The sequence below is a fragment of the Vombatus ursinus genome, unplaced genomic scaffold (genome assembly GCF_900497805.2).
Source record: "Vombatus ursinus unplaced genomic scaffold, bare-nosed wombat genome assembly UNPS02014798.1, whole genome shotgun sequence".
Taxonomy (NCBI): domain Eukaryota; kingdom Metazoa; phylum Chordata; class Mammalia; order Diprotodontia; family Vombatidae; genus Vombatus; species Vombatus ursinus.
This window is the reverse complement of record NW_020954576.1, coordinates 23,896,832-23,917,581: the sequence shown is the minus strand read 5'-3', so window position 1 is coordinate 23,917,581 and position 20,750 is coordinate 23,896,832. Positions and strand designations below refer to the sequence as shown.

The window sequence follows — 20,750 nt, the reverse complement described above, 5'->3', positions numbered from 1 at the left end:
CAAAAAGATTTAAAATATAAGACTCTTAATGAGATTTTATTGAATATATATCTATATATCTACATCTCTCTCTCTACATATATATTTTGCCTACATTTCAGATTGGAATTGTTCTACAATATGATCTTCAAGAATTAATAATATCTGAAACCATTATACAATGTTTTTTTCTTTTGTGAATATATTTTATTAATGATACAAAAAACTTTTTTGCTCTCCTAAAAATATTTTTAGTCAGGACATTTTTAGTGAGAGCAACGTGCCTGAATATGCTCAGTTATTTTAAAACACATTTTTGTTAATATATTTGTTTTTATATTACCAAGATTTTTCTGAGTATCTGTCCCACTCCTTATGAGCTATTCCATCTTACAAGTAATTTTTTTTAAAAAATTTGATTCACTTTAAAAAATATAAAATGAGAAAAAAAGAACACTTCCATGTACATAGCAGAACATAAACAGAGAATTCAATATAAAGCTATAAATTTCCATTTCAGACTTTACTTTTTTTTTTTAAAACTATGTAGTAAGTACTACACATTGTTTTCAAAGCTACCCAACTTTTCTTTGCTTTCTTCTAAGTTTTTGTTTGTTCTCCGCTGTGAACTTTTTATTTATTTTTTCTTCCCTCCCCAATCCACTCTAGAGAAGGCTAAAATCAAACACAAATCTGTATTTACATATACATATACATATACATATATATTTCTACTTATCAGTTCTTTCTCTGGAGGTAAATAGCATCTTCCTTCACAGGTACAAGTCTTTACATGTTTTTCTAAACTCAATCAGCTCAGCCTTTCTTATATCACAGGTAGATTCCATCATAATCATATACCACAACTTGTTTAGCCATTCCTCAATTGAAGGGTATGTATTATTTTAGCCAATTTGACAAGTGGAAGATGATACCTCAATGTTGTTTGAATTTGCATTTCCTCTAATCAATAATGATTTAGAGCATTTTTTACATGACTATGTATAGTTTTGATTTCTTCACAGAAAAACTGCCTGTTCATATTATTTCCTAAGTAATTTATGTTTTCCAATTATTGGAAACGAGATTATTGAATTCTATTGTTTTTGATTCTACCTTGTCTAGTTTGTTCCTATGAACTACTTTTCTACTTTTTAACCAACATCCAGTGATTTTGATGGCTATAGCTTTATAATATAGTTTGAGGTCTAAAAGTGCTATTTCCCCTCTATACCTACCTTTTTTCATTATTTCCCTTGACATTATAGATCTTTTGTTTCTCCAAATGGATGTTATTACCTTATCGAGTTCTGTAAAGTATCCCTAATGCAGTTAGATTGAAAAAACATTAAAACTGTAAATTAACTTTGGTAGTATAGGCATGACTGAGTCGAGGGCACTTGAACACTTGAACACTCCTCCAAATTCCTTAAATTGTTCTTTATTCCTTTAAAGAGCACTGTGTAATGGGATGTATTCAAGTATTTGGTGTGCTTTGATAGACTGACCCCCAAATATTTTAGAACTTTTGAATGAGGTTTTCATTTACTATTTCTTGAATTTTGTTATTATTAAACAGAAGGGCTATTGATTTTTATGTGCTCATTTTGTAGCCTGCATGGTTGGTTGCTGAAGCTACTGTCTCAGTATTTTTGCTGATTCCCTAGGAATCATTTCATCAGTGAAATGTCATATCATCATTAAATGGTTTTATCTCCTTTTAACCTGTTTTAATGACTTTAATTTCTTTCTCTTGTCTCATTGCTAACATTTCTAAAACTATATCAAATAATAGCAAGAAGAGTAGGAAGCCTTGCTTTACTTTTTTAAGATTTTACCGAGAAACTTTATAGTATATCCCCATTGCATATGACACTTACTTTTCATTTTAGATAAATACTTCTTGTAGTATTTTACAAATTCTCTATGTCTATATCTTGTGTTTTTAGCATAAATTAAAGTTATGCTTTGTCACGGGGTCATGAAGAGTTAAACACGACTTAACAACAACGTCACAAGCTTTTCTGGCATCTATTGAGATAATCGTGTGGTTTTGAATGTTTTTGTTTTTAATACGATTAATTTTGTTTACTGCTTTCCTACTGAAGAAGTAGCTTTGCATGCCTGGTATTAATCTAATTTGTTCATAATGAGTAATTCCTTGGATAAATTGTTGCAGCTTGTTTGAGAGGTTTTTATTTAAAATTTTTGAATTCACATTCATTAATAATATTGTTCTATAGTTCGTCTGTGCTTTATCCTAACCTGGTTTAGATACTGAGACTATGTGTGTCTCATAAATGGAGTCTGGTATAGCATTTTCTTTTTAAATTTTTGTGAATAATTTGCATAGTATTAGTACTAATTTTTTCTTTAAAAGTTTGATAGAATTCTCTTGTCAATCTATCTGGGAACAGGAATTGCTTTTTTTTTTTTGGTTTGTTTGTTTGGTAGTTCCTTTACAGCGATTTCTGTTTCCTTTTCTGAGAACAGAGCATGTAAGATCTCTATTTGGTCTTTTGTTAATTTGAGTAATTTATATTTTAAAAGTATCTCTGTATTTCTTTTATGCTTTCATTTTTGTTAGTATAAACTAAAATTGTGCATAGGAAGTTATAATTATTTTTTATTTCTTCCTGTTTCGTGATTTCATGTTGATTATTTACTATTTTATTGATTTTCTGTCCTCTTTAATCAGGTTGGCAGTTTTTTCAAAGAATCCATGGTTAGTTTTATTATTTTCATATTCTTTTTTTTGGTTTCCAATTTGTCTATTTCTCCTCTAATTTTAAATAACTTCTCTTCTGTATATATTTTGATTTTGTTCATTTGGTTTAACTTTTGATTTTTTTTCTAATGCATATTAAGTTCATTAATCATTTCTACTGTGTTAAGGTATGCTTTAGGGATATAATTATTTCCCTGAGGACTGTTTTAGCAGCATAGCAGAACTTTAGGCATATAATTTCATCATTATAATTTTCTTTCACATAATTACTGTTTCTACATTTTGTTCTTTGACCCATTCATTATTTATGATTTCATTGTTAAGTCTTCATTTGGGTCTATGTGCTCCTTGAACTGATTATTATGTTTTTTCTGTTTATGTCCGAGAGGACATTCGTGTTCTGCTATTATTGTATTATTGTCTGTTTTCTTGGGATTCAATTAAATTTTTTTTTTTTAACAAATTTAGAGGCTACGAATTTGGAGCATTTAAGTTTAATATTGATATTGGTTTGTTGTTTATGGTTCCTTTTCAGCAAAATGTAGTTTCCCTATTCATCTGTATGTTTTGAATTTTTGTTTTTGCTTTAATAGCATGATTGCAAGTCTAGCCTTTTCTATTTCACCTGATGCATGGTAAATGCATTATTTCTAGCTCCTCATTTTTATTCTGTATATGTCTTTGCTTTTTAGGTGTGTTACCTATAATTTTTTTTGGATTTTGATTTCTTATCCAATCTGTTGTTCTATTGTTTTATTGTGTTGTTTAATCCATTCATATTTAAAGATATGATTTGTGTTTACATTTTCTTCCATTTTTATCTAATATTCATTGTATTCTCTATTAGGATTTTCTTCATCATCCTCTATGAAGTCAATACTTTGCCTCATTATATTTGGTTAATCTATTTTAAAGCAACCCTCTCGTCACCTCAACTTCCCTCTCTTCCTTTTCCCTAGTATTGGTAATTTACTTCACTTTTTAATTCCTTTTCTTCCTTTTATCCAGTCATCTAATTCTTTCTTTTTTTTCCTTCCAGTTAAGTAAAATCTTCACCTCCTTTCCCTTTCTTCTATTGCTAATATAGGTAGCAACAGACAAAAAAAAATTAACTGTTAGGGATTTCAAAGTACCGCTTTCATCTGAAATGTTTTCAGACATGTGGAAGAATGAACAGGTCAATGAACAAATCATAGAAACAATAAATAATTACATAAGATCATAGTATCATAGATATAAAGCTAGAAAGTAACTTGTAGTTCTATCTATTCCTTTCTCTACAGATTAAGGGACTGAGGCCCAGACAGATTAAGTGTCCAAGGTCACACAGGCAGTACATATCAGAGGAAGGATAGAACCCAGATTTTCTGACTTTAAATCATGCATATTTTCCACAATACCATATTGTCTTAAAGAAAATGCTAAGAATGAATCAACATATTAAAAATTTATGTTGTAGCCAAAGCAGAGCTTAGACAAAAATTTATAACTAAAAATATAAACAAATAGAAAAGTGATCAGTGAATCTTATTAAGTAATAACTCTGCATTCCTATTTTACTGTGATGAAAAACGCTTTCACCTTCTCAACTTACCTCATATCAATCACTTGACTGACTACCACACTGGGTTGGGATGCTTTTCCTTCAGCTATATCATATAGGAAGAGTTTGAAGTCACAAACCACAGCCAATGCTCGCTGCCAACCTTTCTTCACTCCAGCTGGTTTGGGGACCTTTAATTTTGATTAAAAAAAAAAAAGAAAATGAAAGTAAGAAACAGAGTCATCAAGTTTATGAAAATACAAAGATACTAAAGATTCACTATCACCTTTATGTAGAGCTGTTACTAGGACACGGAATTTAGAGAGCTCTAACAGCACCTTCCTGGAGGGTGCTGCTTCTCCTGCCTAGCTCTACCACAGATTACTGCAGGAAGTTTCCTTTTTGTCCCACCCCATCACTGGCCTTCTTTTCTCCTGTGCCCAGCTCCATACTCTGTAATGGCAGCACAATTTTTCCAAGTGGCCAACTATCAACAGAGTAGAAATTCTGAGATATCTTCATGGTCTACTTCCTCCTACCAGAAGCCAATCTACCAATCCCTGCCTGAGGTATATTTTCTCCTCACAGGTAACACTGAGGTGAGCCCTGCCCTACCTCTTCTTCATGTTGATTGTCTCAGGTGAATATATCGCTATAGTTTTGCTGCTTCTTCTTTTTTTTTTTTTTTTGGTGAGAGACAATTGAGGTTAAGTGACTTGCCCAGGGTCACATAGCTAGTAAGTGTCAAGTGTCTGAGGCAGGATTTGAACTCAGGTCCTCCTGACTCCAGGGCTAGTGCTTTGTCCACTGTGCTAACCTAGCTGCCCCAGTTTTGCCTTTTTTCATATTGGCAACAGAAACAAATGAAAAGAATAAAACATGAAAAAGATAAGTTACTGAAATATTGAATAAGACATATTCAGTATCAGGTAATCAACAGCATTACTTTCTCCTTTCATATGTCTGCTCTGGAAGGTAAACCTAGAAACTCAATTGTCAGTTTGGGTCACCTGATATCTCTGAAAAGTATTTTTAATAAAAAGTGGTAGAATTTGACTTTAATTGTAATTGATTAATAAAATTACATAATAACATGCTTTCCCCATACCAGTGACTCTTACCCTAACATGGCCTTCATATGCTGTTCCAACTCCTTTTTGTGGGTCTATTCCCAGAGGGGCTTTTGTTTGTTCAGGAGGAATTGGACAAAATGCTGGAGCTTTGTCCGCACAGGTAACATGACATGAAAATCCACATACTTAGAGGACAAAAAAAAATATGATATTATCTTTGTGATAATTTACTTATTAATTTAACCAGCAAATATCCACTATATTCTAAGTATGTGTAAGACACTGTCCTAAGTACATTCTCATACCTGTTTTTAGCTTGATCATTTTTAATGATTGGTTAAGTAATGGTTTTCTAAAAATGATATGTTTGTTTATTAGTAAGAAATTGAATGCAATTTATTAGAAGTAGGTGACAATATTCCTAGTATTATAATGATATTTGTTGTACATCTGATTAAAGTGACTGACTAGCATATATTTTAAAAAGCTAAAATCTAAAATGACCCCCTGTCATGTAAACCACAGATTTATATGACCTATTCATGCTTGATGCATTTAGGAAAAAGAAAAAAAACAACAACAACTATTCCTTCACAGGGATGCAAATGCCACCATCATAGAAATGTATATGTCAAGAGTGAATTTAACATCAAAATCAGTGATGCAGTTTTGTCATCTGTAATATCTTATGTAATTTACTTTATCTAAAAATGAGTCCTAAAGCAGAGCTCTCTTAGAAATTAATTTAGAATCAAAGAAAGAAGATACACAAAGAGAATTCTTTTGTGTCTCATTGTGAACTACTACAAAAATGAACATTATTTTTAAATAATCCAGTATTCTGAGCTCTTTACCACAGATAGTGGGAACACAATACACTTCAAACTTGGGTAAGGTTTTTAATTGCTCATTCCTTTTTTGTTTTTAATTAAAAAAAAAATTCTGGGTCTTCCCATTTTGCCCAGGCTAGAAGTACAAGGACTACTCATGGGCCTGATCCTAATACTGATTGGCAGAACAGTTTTGACCTGCTCTGTTTTCAACTTGGGCAGGTATGCTCCTCCTTAGTGCACCTGGTGGCCTCCTGGCTCCTGAGTGCTCACCATATCAATACTGAATTTAGTGCTGATATTCAGTCAGCATTGCCCAATGTAGCTCAGAACTCATGAGCTCAAGATAGCCACCAGCCTCAGTCTCTCAGTAGTTAGAATTACAAACTCATGTACTACCACACTGGGCTTAATAGATAATTTCTAGTCTTTTCAGTAATGTACAATGTATAGAGTTGTGAAAGACTGAGCACATAGGTCCTTAATAAATATTTGTTAATTGACTGAATATTATAAGTAAAAGCTTAGGTCATAATTTATCTGAATTGGAACAGTTTAAAATGTCAGTAACAATTATTGTGGCTGTTATGTTGTGTCAATATCACTACAATGCGTAGGTAACATTTCAGGAAAGACAGGTGTTATAAAGTGTTGTCTGAAATATACTTTATAATATTATGAAATGAATAATTTTTCTTCTACTGAATTCTAGTATAATTTCAGAGATATTCCTAAGAGAAAAAAAATTGACCCTAAGGCAAATAAATTTTATCTAATGTCAAAGTGTTATTCACTGGACCTTGATAAGCAATGAAAAATCTCTAACATAAAATCATTTATAAAAATATTTTGTGGTATAGTGAAAAAAACTTAGTCCATCTGAATGTGTATTGCCCTTTTAAACATTGGTGAAATTACACTCAAAGGGTACATTAAAAAGATTAAAGGAAAATTTTCATTTTTTCTTCGTCACAAAAGCATGTGGCTTCTGAACTATGAATTCTTCCCATTAGTGTTAACGGGAAATGAAACGTAACTCTTAGAGAATTCTTAGTTGCCATGAACTATCTTTCTATTTTCCTAAGTAATACAAATAGGTTAAGACGGATATTTATTCAGCAAATTGCTATCATTGTTTCTAAAATGTCTTAATTGCAAAAGAAAAATGAAATAAATGCTTTAAGCAAAAATCATAACTTCAGGATTTTAGCAGAATAAAATTGTGTGAATAATACTCTCAACTAAAAATATGAATCTAAATTTCCATTTTTTTACCTCTCCATTCTTACCTTCACAAGCACAGCCCTGTCTTATCAAACCAACCATCAGAGATGTGCACTGATTACATTTGGTAGGAGTGTTAAACGATTTTACTACAAACTGGTGGGCCTTCGGCTACGAAACAAATGGATAAAAGCATATGTTGACAGTTATTCTGTGATAAGGTAATTGCATATTTTCTTACATTATAACCTTATATAGAAATGTATCCTTGGCATGCTCATCTACATGGGCAAGTCACTTAGTGTTCTAAGCAATTCTCCAAGACTAAAAGTTGCAGAAAAAGTGCCAACCTGCATTGGTGGGAGGAGTTTCCTCATCTGGAAGTTCCTTATTTATCAATGAAATCATAGGTCTAGTCCCTATCCCTATTATACCCTAGATACTGGGTCATATATTACTCATAGTATCCCACAAAAGTTGTGGATTCTTCTTTAATATGATCTTGGAAATTTAAAAAAGAATACTGAAAGTTTCAAAATTAAGGTTGTAAGTAAATTCTATTCTCTTCCTCAATAAAAGCAGTACAAAAGTAAGGAAGGTGTAGCTTTCCTCTTCTTTCCAGAGAAACTTCAATCTTGGGGCAGATGATAGTTTTAGAAAGGCAGTGGGAAAAAGGGGTAGGGGAAAGGGATAAATATTTATATAGAATCGATTATGTGCTAGGCACTGTGTTACGCATTTTTTTTTTAAACAGATAATTCTCGTTAGATCCTCACAACAACTCTGTGGTAGTATTATTAGCCCCATTTTACAGATGAGGAAACTAAGGCAAACAACAGTTAAGTGACTTGCCTAGGGTCACAGTTTTAGCAAGTGTCCAGGTCTTCCTGACTCTAGGCCTGGTGCTCCGCATACTGTGCCACCAGCTGCCTCCATGACAGGCACTAGCCTTGTGTCCCATTCACTCTAGATATCTCTCTTTATACTGAAAACTGCAGGAGATGGAACTAAAAGCATCCTTCAAACTGCCTTGTCCAAGCTGCTCATTTTTTTATTTTATTTTATTTTATTTTTTGTTTTTGCTTTTTTTAGTGAGGCAATTGGGGTTAAGTGACTTGCCCAGGGTCACATAGCTAGTTAAGTGTCAAGTGTCTGAGGCCAGATTTGAACTCAGGTCCTCCTGACTCCAAGGCTGGAGCTCTATGCACTGCACCACCTAGTTGCCCCCAAGCTGCTCATTTTAGAAACAAGAAAGCTGCAAGAGGGAGGAGGAGTGAGCTCAGTGAGGAAGTGACAAGGCAGGGACTACAACTTTTCTTTTTTCTGACTTTCAGCTTGGTGCCCTTTCCACAACAACACACTGCATTCAAATCCGTATCTGGGCCAAAGTTTGAGATGAATTTATAACTTGTTATTCAAGAGAATTAGTGGAAAGGATATCAGGCTACATAAGACATGGTTATGTCATGCTTATAGGCAAAAGTGAAAATGATAATCATATGAATAACAGAACTTTAGATATTTTTGTCCGGTTAACATCACAAATATCTTTCATTTTTATCCTTCATATCAAGCACATTACAATTGTTTACATCTTAAGTTAAGAAACTTGCTGAAAACCAAATTAACTTCTTTCAACTATCTAAATATTTTCTACATGCAATGTTTAAAGTGAATTTATATATTTATCAGAAACTGACTAAAACTTTAAAACCATCAATTAATCTGTCCAAAGAAAAATATTTCATTTTTTTTCACTTCTGTTAATGAGAAGGTGATGCGTCCTTGAAACAAAAGTAGTAGAGGAATAGGAATAAATAAGTTTGAACTACAAAACAATTGTGTGCAGTGCCCAAGAAATCACTTTACATACTCATTATTTTTAGGTCTACTTAAGCAAATAGAGCTCTAATTCAGAATTCTATGGTTGTGGGGAAAATTCAGACTATTTTGGCAGAGTACTCTTAAAATGAAGGTGCATAATGTATTTAAAGTTATTAGCGCTTCTGGAAAAGATACACTCTTCCATTTTACTGAACCCATAAGAAAATTATATAACACAATGAAAGATTTTGATTGTATCAATTATTCTATAACACAGCCTAATTTTTATACACTGGGAGTGGGTGCTATAGAAAAATACATACAGATAATTATTCAAGTTCCTTATTTCCTTCCTTTTGGTCATAACACTGATCTTTAATGTTTCTGCCAAATGGTGAACGGGAATCAAAAAATTAAAACAGGCCAACATGTCCACTGCTCAGTAGCTTCAATAAACAATATGATATCAGAGGTTATTAAAGCTAGGATAATTTATGTTTGAAAATGATACAGCATTTTAGTACTTCTGAGAAGAGGCTAAAACTTCCAAAATCAAGGTCAGAAAGAAGAATCTTTCTTCCATTTCAGGTACTCGTGGGCTTTAGATTCTCTATGAGTAAGAGTAAATAGGTAAGATTAGATCAATAGAACATTTAAGAGTAAGAAATTACTCCTTGTTTCCTCTTCTGGAACTTTAAAATTTTGCCATGGGTAATTATGATTTCATTGCTGACAAATATATACTTTATGGGATTTTGATTTTTAATCTACTTCCTTTGAAAATACTACAGAATTTCTTTATGGGTATTTGAAATGACCACGTCCTTCTCTCTCTCTTATATTAAACAAAACACAGCTATATTGAATAGAATGAAAAAAGAATAATCCACCACAAATTTTCAGTGAAATGTATATCTTTTTACTGCCAGCAGTGTATATTACCATAGGGTCAAGAGAGGTAAACTTAAACTAGCATTATTCTCTACAACAATATGTAGAAGTCTAAGACACTTTAAAACAACTTCAAAAAAACAGAAAACAAGCAACTCTTAATCCATTCTTTCCTATAACTTATGTATATGAAATTGTATTGTTTCAAAAGGACAGTCTGAATAGGTTTGCTAGGAGCTTTACTGTGCAGAACTGTAGGAAGACCAGCAGGAAAGATCACAGTAACTGTACAAGTTAAAAGAAATCTCTTTCCATTTTTTAAGAAAACAGGAAGTTTATGAATACTACCTTAGGTATGGAGATGCCAGATCCAATATATGCTGATCTCATTGTTGGTGTGTGAACTGAACGTGGAGGGTGGTCTGTAACCTGAATCCAAGAGAAAAAAGGAATATAAAGGTCTTGAGATATTTCAAACATCACTAGATTAAACCAAAGTAAACAAAGCTAAAAAACCTCAGGCAAGGCAAACTTTATACTAATGAGTATAACGAAAACTGAGTAAAACTCCAATTAATAAAATATATTTACACATTTAGGTTTATGCATGTACCTCCAAAATTCATAAATAAATTTGTTCATTTAGCAAAACTTGCTTAAATCTGGAAATATAAAAAAATTACTTGCAAAAGAAAAGACATAAAAATAAAACTGAAAAGACATTGAATGTAGTCTACATGAAGTGGAAGATAGTAATTTTTAGTTTTGGTTTGCACTTGATATTTTAAGCCTTAATGCTTTAAAAAAAGGCTCTTTAAGAGATAGACAGCTACAGCAATAACTGACATTTCAATAATCAACCTCTAAATCAAGAATTCTTAACCTTGCATTATTTTGTTAACTATTTCAATATAATTCCATTGTAATCCTATGCATTTAAAAAATTTAAAAATATGATTATGAGAAGGGACCCACAGCCTTCACCAGACCAAAGGGGTCCAGGACTCAAAAAAAGTTAAACTTTCTTGTTCTAAGTTGAGGCAAATAACTACTTGACTCACACATGAATAATGACTTCACAGGCTTGGCAATGGGTATAAAGATAAATGTAACCTAAAAACTTACTGGAATGATAAAAGAATTAGTTGACATTTGATAAAGGAATTAATATATTGATGGGAAAGTCTGTCACAAGCAGAGGAGTTAAATCAATATATGATCAGGGCTTTAAAATTATATAAGTTATCACGCACATTTCTTCATTATTTAGTTATACAAAATGCAAGACCTTTTTATTAGTAGTGGGGTGGGTAATGTCCTTGAACAGAAGGAGCTAATGATTTTCTTGTCTGCTACGTGGGTGGACAGGGTGTTTGAAACAGAGGCTGCTTATTAAGTGGTGGATATAGAAGTCAAGAGATATGAGGAAGGGCCTCTGGCTTGGATAGCAAGGTGAGAAGGAAGCTGACAGAAGGAAATAGGTAATGATTATAAGAGGTCCAGGCTAGTTAGAGAGAATATTGAATTCTTAAGAAAAAACAGATCACATTTTTTTGCCTTTGTTATTGTACACTCCAGCAGATGAAAAAGTTGGTATGTTTGTAGGCTGAAAAATGGAATTGTGGATCTCCTCAAGCTGACACCTTCTATTCTGGAGTTAACCTCAATTTAGTTTCAATTGGTTTTAATCAGAAACTATCTGGGGAAATATTTTGAACCCAGATCAGAATTTAATATATAAAAAGCTGAAAGTGGGACACTACATTAATTATAGAAATACGTAAAACACTAGTGAAAAAATATGCTAACATTATAAGCCAAATAACAGAAACCCTGGATTATTTATTGTTTTACAAAGCTTTCACAAAACCTTTATTAAGGTTATGTATCAGGGCTAAGGCATGGCTACAATACATATATTGTATAGTTTCCCAAATTTATTCTTTTCTTACTAGAACTCTAAATCCAACCCTGGAACCACAGAATAAAATCCTACTTGAATTAGCAAGAGAAGACAGGAGAGGATTAAGATAAGCAAGTGATAGGTGCATCTTTCAGTTTCAGTAACATAGACAAAGGTGTGACCTATGCTTTTTTTTTTTTAACTTATTAAAGAATTGATTTTAGTAAAAAGAGTCAACTGGCTGGCTCAATAAAACCCTCTAGTCACATCAGGAACTACTGCAGCTGTTTTCTGCATTACTGGAACAAGGACAAGAAACAGATTCATGTTGGTTGACTATTCTAGTCAGAAATGAGTACTTTATAGCCGGGAGTGACTTGGTAACTGCATTTAAAAGACTTAATTATATGCACGATTGAGTTCGAGCTGAAATTTCAAAAGTTAAAACGAAAGTGTGAAAATTTCACTTGAGAATCATACTATATAGCACTGGTATCTGATGAATGTTCCTACCAACTTCCTCAATTTTTCATCCTGTCACACGTAATATTGCTAAACTATGGTTAGTTAAAATACAGCTGATTTGGGAGGATTTGTCTTGAGGGGCAATTACCTTATTTGATTTTTCCCACCTATCTGTACAAGTGATAATTATATTAGACTACAAAGTCTAAATGTCTTTGCTGTGCTATATAGCATAGGTAAAATAAAGAGATAAACTTCACTTTTTTGTAATGGGATTGATTTACTGTTTCTGGTCACAAGTTAAAGGTCAGGGAGCAGAACAGCCCCAGAGAGGTACCTCAATTGGTTCAATGTCACTAGCTGTGGAAGGAGACCTGGACCTTGACTGGAGGTGAGACTTGACCTCCTCATCCCGTGAAGTAGGGTTAGACAACGTAAAGTTCTCAACTGAATCAATCTAGGAAAACAAGTCAGGGGGAAAAAAAAACCCAAGAAGTCACTTTTAACAATTCATTGCTCTTAGCAATATTAAGTCATGATCATGATAGTGTTTCTTAAGAAATGACAACAAAACTATAAGTTTAGTATTTGTTAGGGATGTTTCAGAAAATATAACCATAACTCTAAATTTGTAATAAATAAGCATGTGAAGTCCACCAGTTGAGCAGGTGGTTTTGCAACTGGTACCACTGATTTTTTAGTTTCAGTATTACTACTGCATTGTCTATATGGATATCCCACATAGAATTTTTGCTGACACCTAAAGGAATTTAGCTTATGAACAAATGCAGAATATGTAATAAAGAAATGCACTGAAAATTGGATACTGTACTACATCTTAAACACAGAAACCCAACCAACATCTCTGGTGGCTCCTAGTTCAAACAGTGTTCATTCTGTAGCAGCAGAATTGTTGGCACTGGTAGCAAAAGATGCATTACTTAAGAACTTTAGCAAATGACAATAATGCTTTGGGTTGAAGCTCAGTGTATAAAACCCTCTAGGGGATAAATTTATATTATGATTTTTATGGTTTACTTATTTTTTCAACTTATCAGGAATAAATTCAAAAAATGAAAATTACATATTTACATAATAAAGATTAATTTTAGGGCAGTCTCTTATGACGATAAAAGAACCTGAAAGAATGAAAATTGATTGATCTAGGGTTGAGCGATAAATATGATTAATGAAGTCTAAAGCAAAATGCTATACCTGAGATTTGTAAACTTTTTCAATTCACGTCTCTGCCTTTAGCTAAAAGCAACTTAAAAGCAAGCTTCAACTTATGTGTAGATCTTTTTTTGAACACTGGAATATATTTTTCTTTAGATGATTTTTGTGACGTACTTTAACATCACTATGTCCAAAGCATAACATATAGGTAATGCCCGATTATCTACACTGACACACATAGTAGTGTGAATAACAAAAACATGCTTTGAAATTGATTTTTGGTACTTTGAGTATGGTGTTGCTGACATCCCAGAAAGTCACATTAATTCAAAATAACTGCGCCAAATTATGAAGACCTTTGAGGACCTTTACTAAAGTCCTACTCTGATATCTCAGCCTGGTGTGGTGATCCTGTGTTTTCAAAGGCACTGAAATCAAAAGATAAACTCTATCAAGTCCCTTACTAAATTGAAAAGATTTTGGGTACACGCCTAGTCACAATACCTAAGTCTAAAATCAAAGGACTAGTCTAGCAAATTTTGTTTTTTGTCCAGGCAGTGGGGTTAAGTGACTTGCCCAAGGTCACACTGCTAGTAAGTGTTGTGTGTCTGAGGCTGGATTTGAACTCAGGTCCTCCTGACTTCAGGACCAGTGCTCTATCCACTGTACCACCTAGCTGCCCCCATAGTCTAGCAAATTTCAAAGAGGCTCCCTACCAGATTAGTCCAAGAGTGATGATTTTTTTGGTCAAGACAATTCTCAAAGACCTTATAATAAGTCATTTAAGAGCTGCAATTTGCGTCAGAGAAGGGAATACCAACACAAATGAAATCACCAGTTGTTCAAATACTGAGGTATGAAGATACCTTTAAGAAACTACAATGTCTTCCCATCACTTATTGAATCAATTCTTTAATCCAGGGCTCCAACTCCTCTACAAATTATCTTCCCTCTGCTTCCTGATCCTTCTCCAGACTTTTCTCTTTCCTCTACTAATATTCTTTTATACTATGTAGGCTGGTCTCCTTACTGCTATTTTTTTTTTTTTTTACCTCTTTTATGCTAAAGTATGTACATCACTTCCTTAAGACACTATCTGATCTTCTCTAACAGTACATCCCTAATAACAATTTGCACTAACTTCCCTCGCTCTTTGTTAGCTATGCTGTTTTTTTTTTAAAATTTCCTTATATTCTCCAGTTATTACTTGTATATTTGTCTTGTCTTCCCAATTACAATGCGACATCTTTTTTTGAAACATTTTTTTTTTCTTTTTTAAGGCAATTGGGGTTAAGTGACTTGCCCAGGGTCACACAGTTAGTAAGTGTCAAGTGTTTGGTCTAAGGCCAGATTTGAACTCAGGACCTCCTGACTTCAGGGCTGGTGCTCTCTCTACTGCACCACCTAGTTGCCCCACAATGCAACATCTTAAAGACAAAAGCCATCTTTTTTCAATATTCCTCACATGATCTAGTACAATGCAATTCAGAGAGTAATTGCTTAACCAAAGTCTGTTGAATAAATTAATAATTTGGAAGCTACTCAACTTCCAGATTCTATAAACTATTCAATCTTCTCATTCCCTAACTACATGGCTTGTGATGAAGTACATTCAATTTAATACAACAAATACATATTAAGCTGCCAGAGCTATAGTCTTGCAAACTGGACCTCAAGAGACCTAGTCTGTAAGTAGCTAAGTGGCTCAGGTCTAAACCTCTTGGGATCATACTTCTTCAACCAAATCATTTTTTTCATTCTACTGTTGATGGTGCTCCTGCTCCATCTTCCAAATGGACTTCTACAGACTATGCTGGAGAGGAGCTAAGTCATGTAGTTTATGGTCCAGTTCCCTTGGACCATGCATGCATGTTCATTTTCATTCCAGCTGTTTTTCTCCCTCTTGCCTATATGATATCTTAATCTTTTTATTTCCTAATCTGAAAATGGTAGTCAAATCAACATTGCACTACTGTACCACTCCAAAGAATTCCCAAATTAAAACAACCTTTCCTGGCCACCATCTCATAAGGTATTATCTACCCCTATGAGAATGTAAATTCCCTGAAGGCAGGGATTGCCACCCTTTCCTATTTTTATTCCCAGAGCACTTAATAAATGCTTCTTAATTCATTCATTCAACACCTTTCAGAAGAATAAAAAACTGGAATTCAAATTTAAACCTAACAGCTTCTTTCTGGATCATACATTTGTTGGAGGTGGGCAATAAAGAGACTTTATAATTACTAAAGGGATTTTCTTGGTGGAAAACATGGATTGGAAGCAGAGCCAAATCTAATAAAATGAAATTTTATAGGAATCAATTTTATAGCAATGTCTTATACCTGCATTCAAAAATAACAACTTCCCAAGTACAAGATGTGGTTAGACAGTTGTTTACTTTAGAAAAAGATTAAGAGGTACCAAAAGGTCAATGTGTCTATTGTGCAATATGGCAGACAAGAAATGTTATGCAATCTTATGCTACGTTAAGGAACGCCTAGTATCTAGGACTTGGGAGGTGATAGTTCTGATAGTCTTTATCATGGTCAGATGACATCTGGAGTACTGTGTTTGGTTCTGGGCACCACATTTGAGGAAGGATATTGATGAGCTATTGAGTATACAGAATAAGGAGATGAAGATGTGAAGGACATCAAATTCACATTATATGAGAGCCAACTAAAAGAAATGAGGGCGTTTAGTCTTCAAAAAAGAAGTCATGTGTGCAGGGGAAATGTGATAATTATTTACAAGTTTTTGAAAGACTATAATGTAGAAGAAGAATTAGACTTTTGCTTGCTCTCAGAAGAAAAGAACTAAGAGTAATGGAGGAAGGTACAGAGGTAAATTTAGTTCAATTAAAAAGAGTCAATTTCTTAATAACTAGACTAGAGCTATCCAAAAGTGGAATGGGATGCCTTACAAGGCTACAGGTTCCTCTTCCTTGTAGTTTTCAAACAAAGGATGAGTGACTACTTGTTGGGGGTGTTATTTAAAGCCAGGCATAGCTTAAGGCTAGGTGGCTTTTGAGGCACCTTCAAACAGAGATTCTGAGAGGGAGAAATAATCTTATAATTATTAAACTGAAAATGGAGAGGAATGCAGAAATGCATCTTTACACAATACCAAGGCAACTAAAAGATAAGACACAGGAAGAATCAGTGGGAAAGCCAAGGAATTCATAGAAGCCAATATTCAAAGAGGAGAAGTAACAACACTCAAGGCCTCAGACACTGTTCTACAAATACAAAGAAGAAGGTTAAAGACCAAAGTAAACCAGAGACCTTGATACAAGAAAGTAAACTAAGCCTCATAGGTATCACTAAGACTTGTAGGGAATATGACTTGTGAATAAAACACAGCAATATTTTAGAATATTTTTTCAAATATTAGAATATTTTAATATTTTATATCAATTAATAGAATATTTTTCAAAATGTTATAAAAGGATACATTAGGATAATATCACATACCAGAGTAAGATATATTCAGTAATATTCTGATGGGATTTTACAACAAACAACCTGATTAAAAGACGAAAGAGATTATAAGTTGGGGAAATATCATAAACCCAGCATGAAGATATCAGTGATGTGGAACTTCCTTGGTATTCTTCTTCCTACAAGGAGCTACTATTTTTCTGTAGTACCCCAGTTAGTGAATGGGCCTACTTGCTCTCTTACTTTGCTAAAAACAGAGGAACTTACCTCATAAGCATTATGACTTTTCTTCCTATTTTAATACTATCCTATGAATTACTGGCAAAGGCTCTCATTTATCATCTCATTCCAGGACTATGGCAATAGGCTTCTGGTTAAACCTCTTGCCTCCAGTAGATTCCCCAATTCCAGTCCATTTTCCATTCAGTTGTCAAATTAGTCTTTACAAATTACAGGTCTGACCATGTCATCTCCTTATTCAATCAACTCCACAGGCTTACTATTACTTCCAGGATCAAATATAAAATCACTTTTAAAGCCTTACACTCTGCAAATACTTTATATACCCATGTACTCTACAATCCAGTGACATTGGCTTCCTTACTGTTCCTCCCACAAAACATTCTGTCTCCAGACTCTGGGTATTTTGAATGGCCAGTCATATAGTTCCTATTCATCTCTATCCCCTGGCTTCCCTCAAGTCACAGCTAAAGTCCTACTTTCTGCAAGAAGTCTTTTCCAGTTCTCCTAGTCACTTCCCTCTGAGAACATACCCAATTTCAACTGTATACATCTTATTGGTACAAAGTTGTTAGCACGTCATCTCCTCAATTAGACTGTGAAGTCCCTGAAAAAAGGGGATTTTTTTTTTTTTTTTTGAGGGGAGAGCTTTTTTTTTGTATCCTCAGTCCTTAGCACAGTGCTTTTGGTATGTAATTAATAAATGTTTCTTGACTTGACATGAAAGAAGGCCAAAGAGGGGTATGGGAAACTTTTAAGCATGAGATTCTGAAAAGACAAGCATAAATGAATCCAATGAAGAGGTAAGGGGGAGCTGACTAAAGAGATCAATGAGTCATACAAGGAGCTCATAAACCCATACAGCTTTTTTAAAGACGGATACAAAAGACAGATGAAATAAGTAACCGATGATGAATTTTTAGAATGAGTATGTCACTCCTGTGATACTAATGCAAGGAGTGCTAAAATAAGCTGAGGCTGTCAATCACTGCTTAAGACAACCATAAAGTTTTTTGAGGTATGTTAGAGGAGGAAGATTAAAGAAGAAATAGGAATGCTATACAGGTAGATGGAATAATGAAAATATATGATACAAGCTATACAATTTAATTCTTCTTTTCATCTGTTTTCCCCTTTAATAAGAATGATCTTTGGACTGTGAAGGACAAAACAAAAATGTTTGTTAGGGAATAGTAACCTAATATAAGTAGTAAAGCATCCAGCTTCCCTTCGTGTGTCCAAGTTAATATTAGGCCAAGATGAGTTATGTTTTAAGATAATCAATAAGCTGGTAGATCATCCTTGGTTTTTGTTATCCTTTCTTATATCTTCTGCATCTGTCTTTAAAAAATCTATATGGATTTATGAGTTTATGAGTAAGGGTTTATCCTTCTGTGATTACTGAGGCATCTAAGGGGTGTAGTGCATAGAGGATTTTTTTTTTTTACCTTATTATATAGCAGACTGCATAGAGACTGGCCTGGAAACCAGGAAGGCCTGGTTTCAAGACCCTCATAATACAAGCTATGTGAACCTGGACAAATCACTTAAACTCTCAGTTATCCACTAGCCAAAATCCTGAAAAATAGTAGGAAAAGCAAAAAGTATAGCTAATCCAAGCTGAATAATCATGTCTTCAATAATACCAGTAATTCTGAGGCAGAATCCTCTTCATAAATGTCTTAAGTAACATTAGACATATAGGACCCACAGTTCTAGAGCAGAACAGTCCCAAGCAAGGTGATTCTCTCATTTGACAGGAAAAAAACAAGGCCAAAGAGGTTAGTGACTTGCACGAGGCCACATTTGTACAAAATAGCAGAGTAAAGATTAACACATTAGTACAGAAGCTAATTTTTAAAGGGTACCAAAAATATGAAATACTACAACTCTGACCCTTGCTATTCTAGTAGCTCCCTGTGGTATGATGACACTATAGCTGCAATCAACATATTAAACATCCTCTGTGTTAGTGAGAATCTAGGGAAAGGAAAAATACTACTGCAATTTAATTCATGATTACATACATCCGCAACTCCTGAAGAGCTATAGAGTTAAAAAAAAATAAAAAATATTTCGTGATCTGCATGTGGTATTACTGCTATCTGAATAGGAACAAAAGTTCTGAAAACTCATTTGTCTATTGACTAGTTTTTAGTCATCAATAAAAATGACAGAAAAGAGTCACAAAGATAGATTCACATTAGATATGAAATGAACTCAGTGTCAAAACTCAGTGTCAAAGATAACTCAGTGTCAAAACTATTAAGATTACTACATCAACACTATTATAGTAATATTAAAAACTAAATACTAGGTTTTAAGTTTTGTATAATAAGACAATTCAGATCAAAGTTTAAGTTCAAAGTTCAAGCTTATTTTTAATTTCTTTTTTGTAAGTGAAACTCAATTATTTTCCAAGAATAAAAAGAAACTACCAAAAAGTAAGTATGAATATTTCTAACTTTTATGATGGTTTAGATAAATGATGAAATCAAATTCAGAATATTAGCTAAACAGATATGGACATTTTGAAACACTACCTTACAGACTAAAAAAAAAAAAATGAACCATTAAATATATACTTGAAATTCAGGAAGAGTAGCCCCAAAAGCTCATCTCCCATAAAAAAGTGTGAAAGACAACTGCAGAAATAAACTTGCAATGAAAAAATTATTTGGGAAATTATCCTTTTATTTTCTATACATATAATTCATGTAATTGGGACTGACAAAATTACTTCATTAGATTTTGCTGTATTTACATTTTTCAGAATATTTACTGTTTAAAAAAATACCCCATAGATGATTTAGCATGAAATACTTAAAGAAATTAGGTAATGAATCAGTTGTAATAAGGTAATAAAGCAACTGATTAATGGAAAGTTATCCTCCTTTTTAAAAGTACCTTTATAAGTATCCAAAACAATGGTCCTTGAAAATATAATCATTATTAGCATTTAAGTTAATCAAACAAAAACAATATGTCCCACATCCTAAGGGAAAAAATTATAATCATTTGTACAAGCAATAAATTGAATCGATGATGTAATAAGTTAATAAGTGTGAAGGTTCATCATCAATAGAAGTAACTTAAAGGATTCTAATAGAGAAAGAAATAGTAAAAAGGGAAATGTGATGAAATGTAATGGTATTAAAAAGATAATGAGTAGTAAACTACTACTAATTAATGCAAGAGATTTCAAGGAAAGAGATACTGAAAATTAATTCTAACCTAACCAAGTCAATTTGAGATTTCTAAGACTTAATCAATTAAGAGTAAGGAAAAAATACCTTAATTAAAAGCCAAAATGATGGTTATTTTTCCTGAGTAGAGATATATTTTAAGACGTATGATATCAGCTGAATAAGTTGTGCTTTATCAATGTAATGAACTACTATTGCGCTATAAGAAAAGATGAGCAGGCAGAC

At 33.2% G+C, this 20,750-nt stretch overlaps 1 protein-coding gene across 2 annotated transcripts in view; it reads right to left on the bottom strand.

Annotated features, from left to right (window-relative positions):
• The window catches only part of LOC114049605 (serine/threonine-protein kinase MRCK alpha), a 410,500-nt gene that overhangs the window by 46,126 nt on the left and 343,624 nt on the right, over window positions 1-20,750 (bottom strand). The window contains exons 22-26 of one of the 2 annotated variants that reach the window (XM_027870865.1): window positions 12,798-12,917; window positions 10,441-10,521; window positions 7,443-7,548; window positions 5,372-5,508; window positions 4,302-4,441 (exon numbers count right to left, since the gene is read on the bottom strand). In XM_027870865.1, coding sequence (XP_027726666.1) covers window positions 4,302-4,441; window positions 5,372-5,508; window positions 7,443-7,548; window positions 10,441-10,521; window positions 12,798-12,917 — 584 coding nt within the window. The remainder of the gene's footprint in view (window positions 1-4,301; window positions 4,442-5,371; window positions 5,509-7,442; window positions 7,549-10,440; window positions 10,522-12,797; window positions 12,918-20,750) is intronic. The other variant, XM_027870866.1, reaches the window with a different exon arrangement.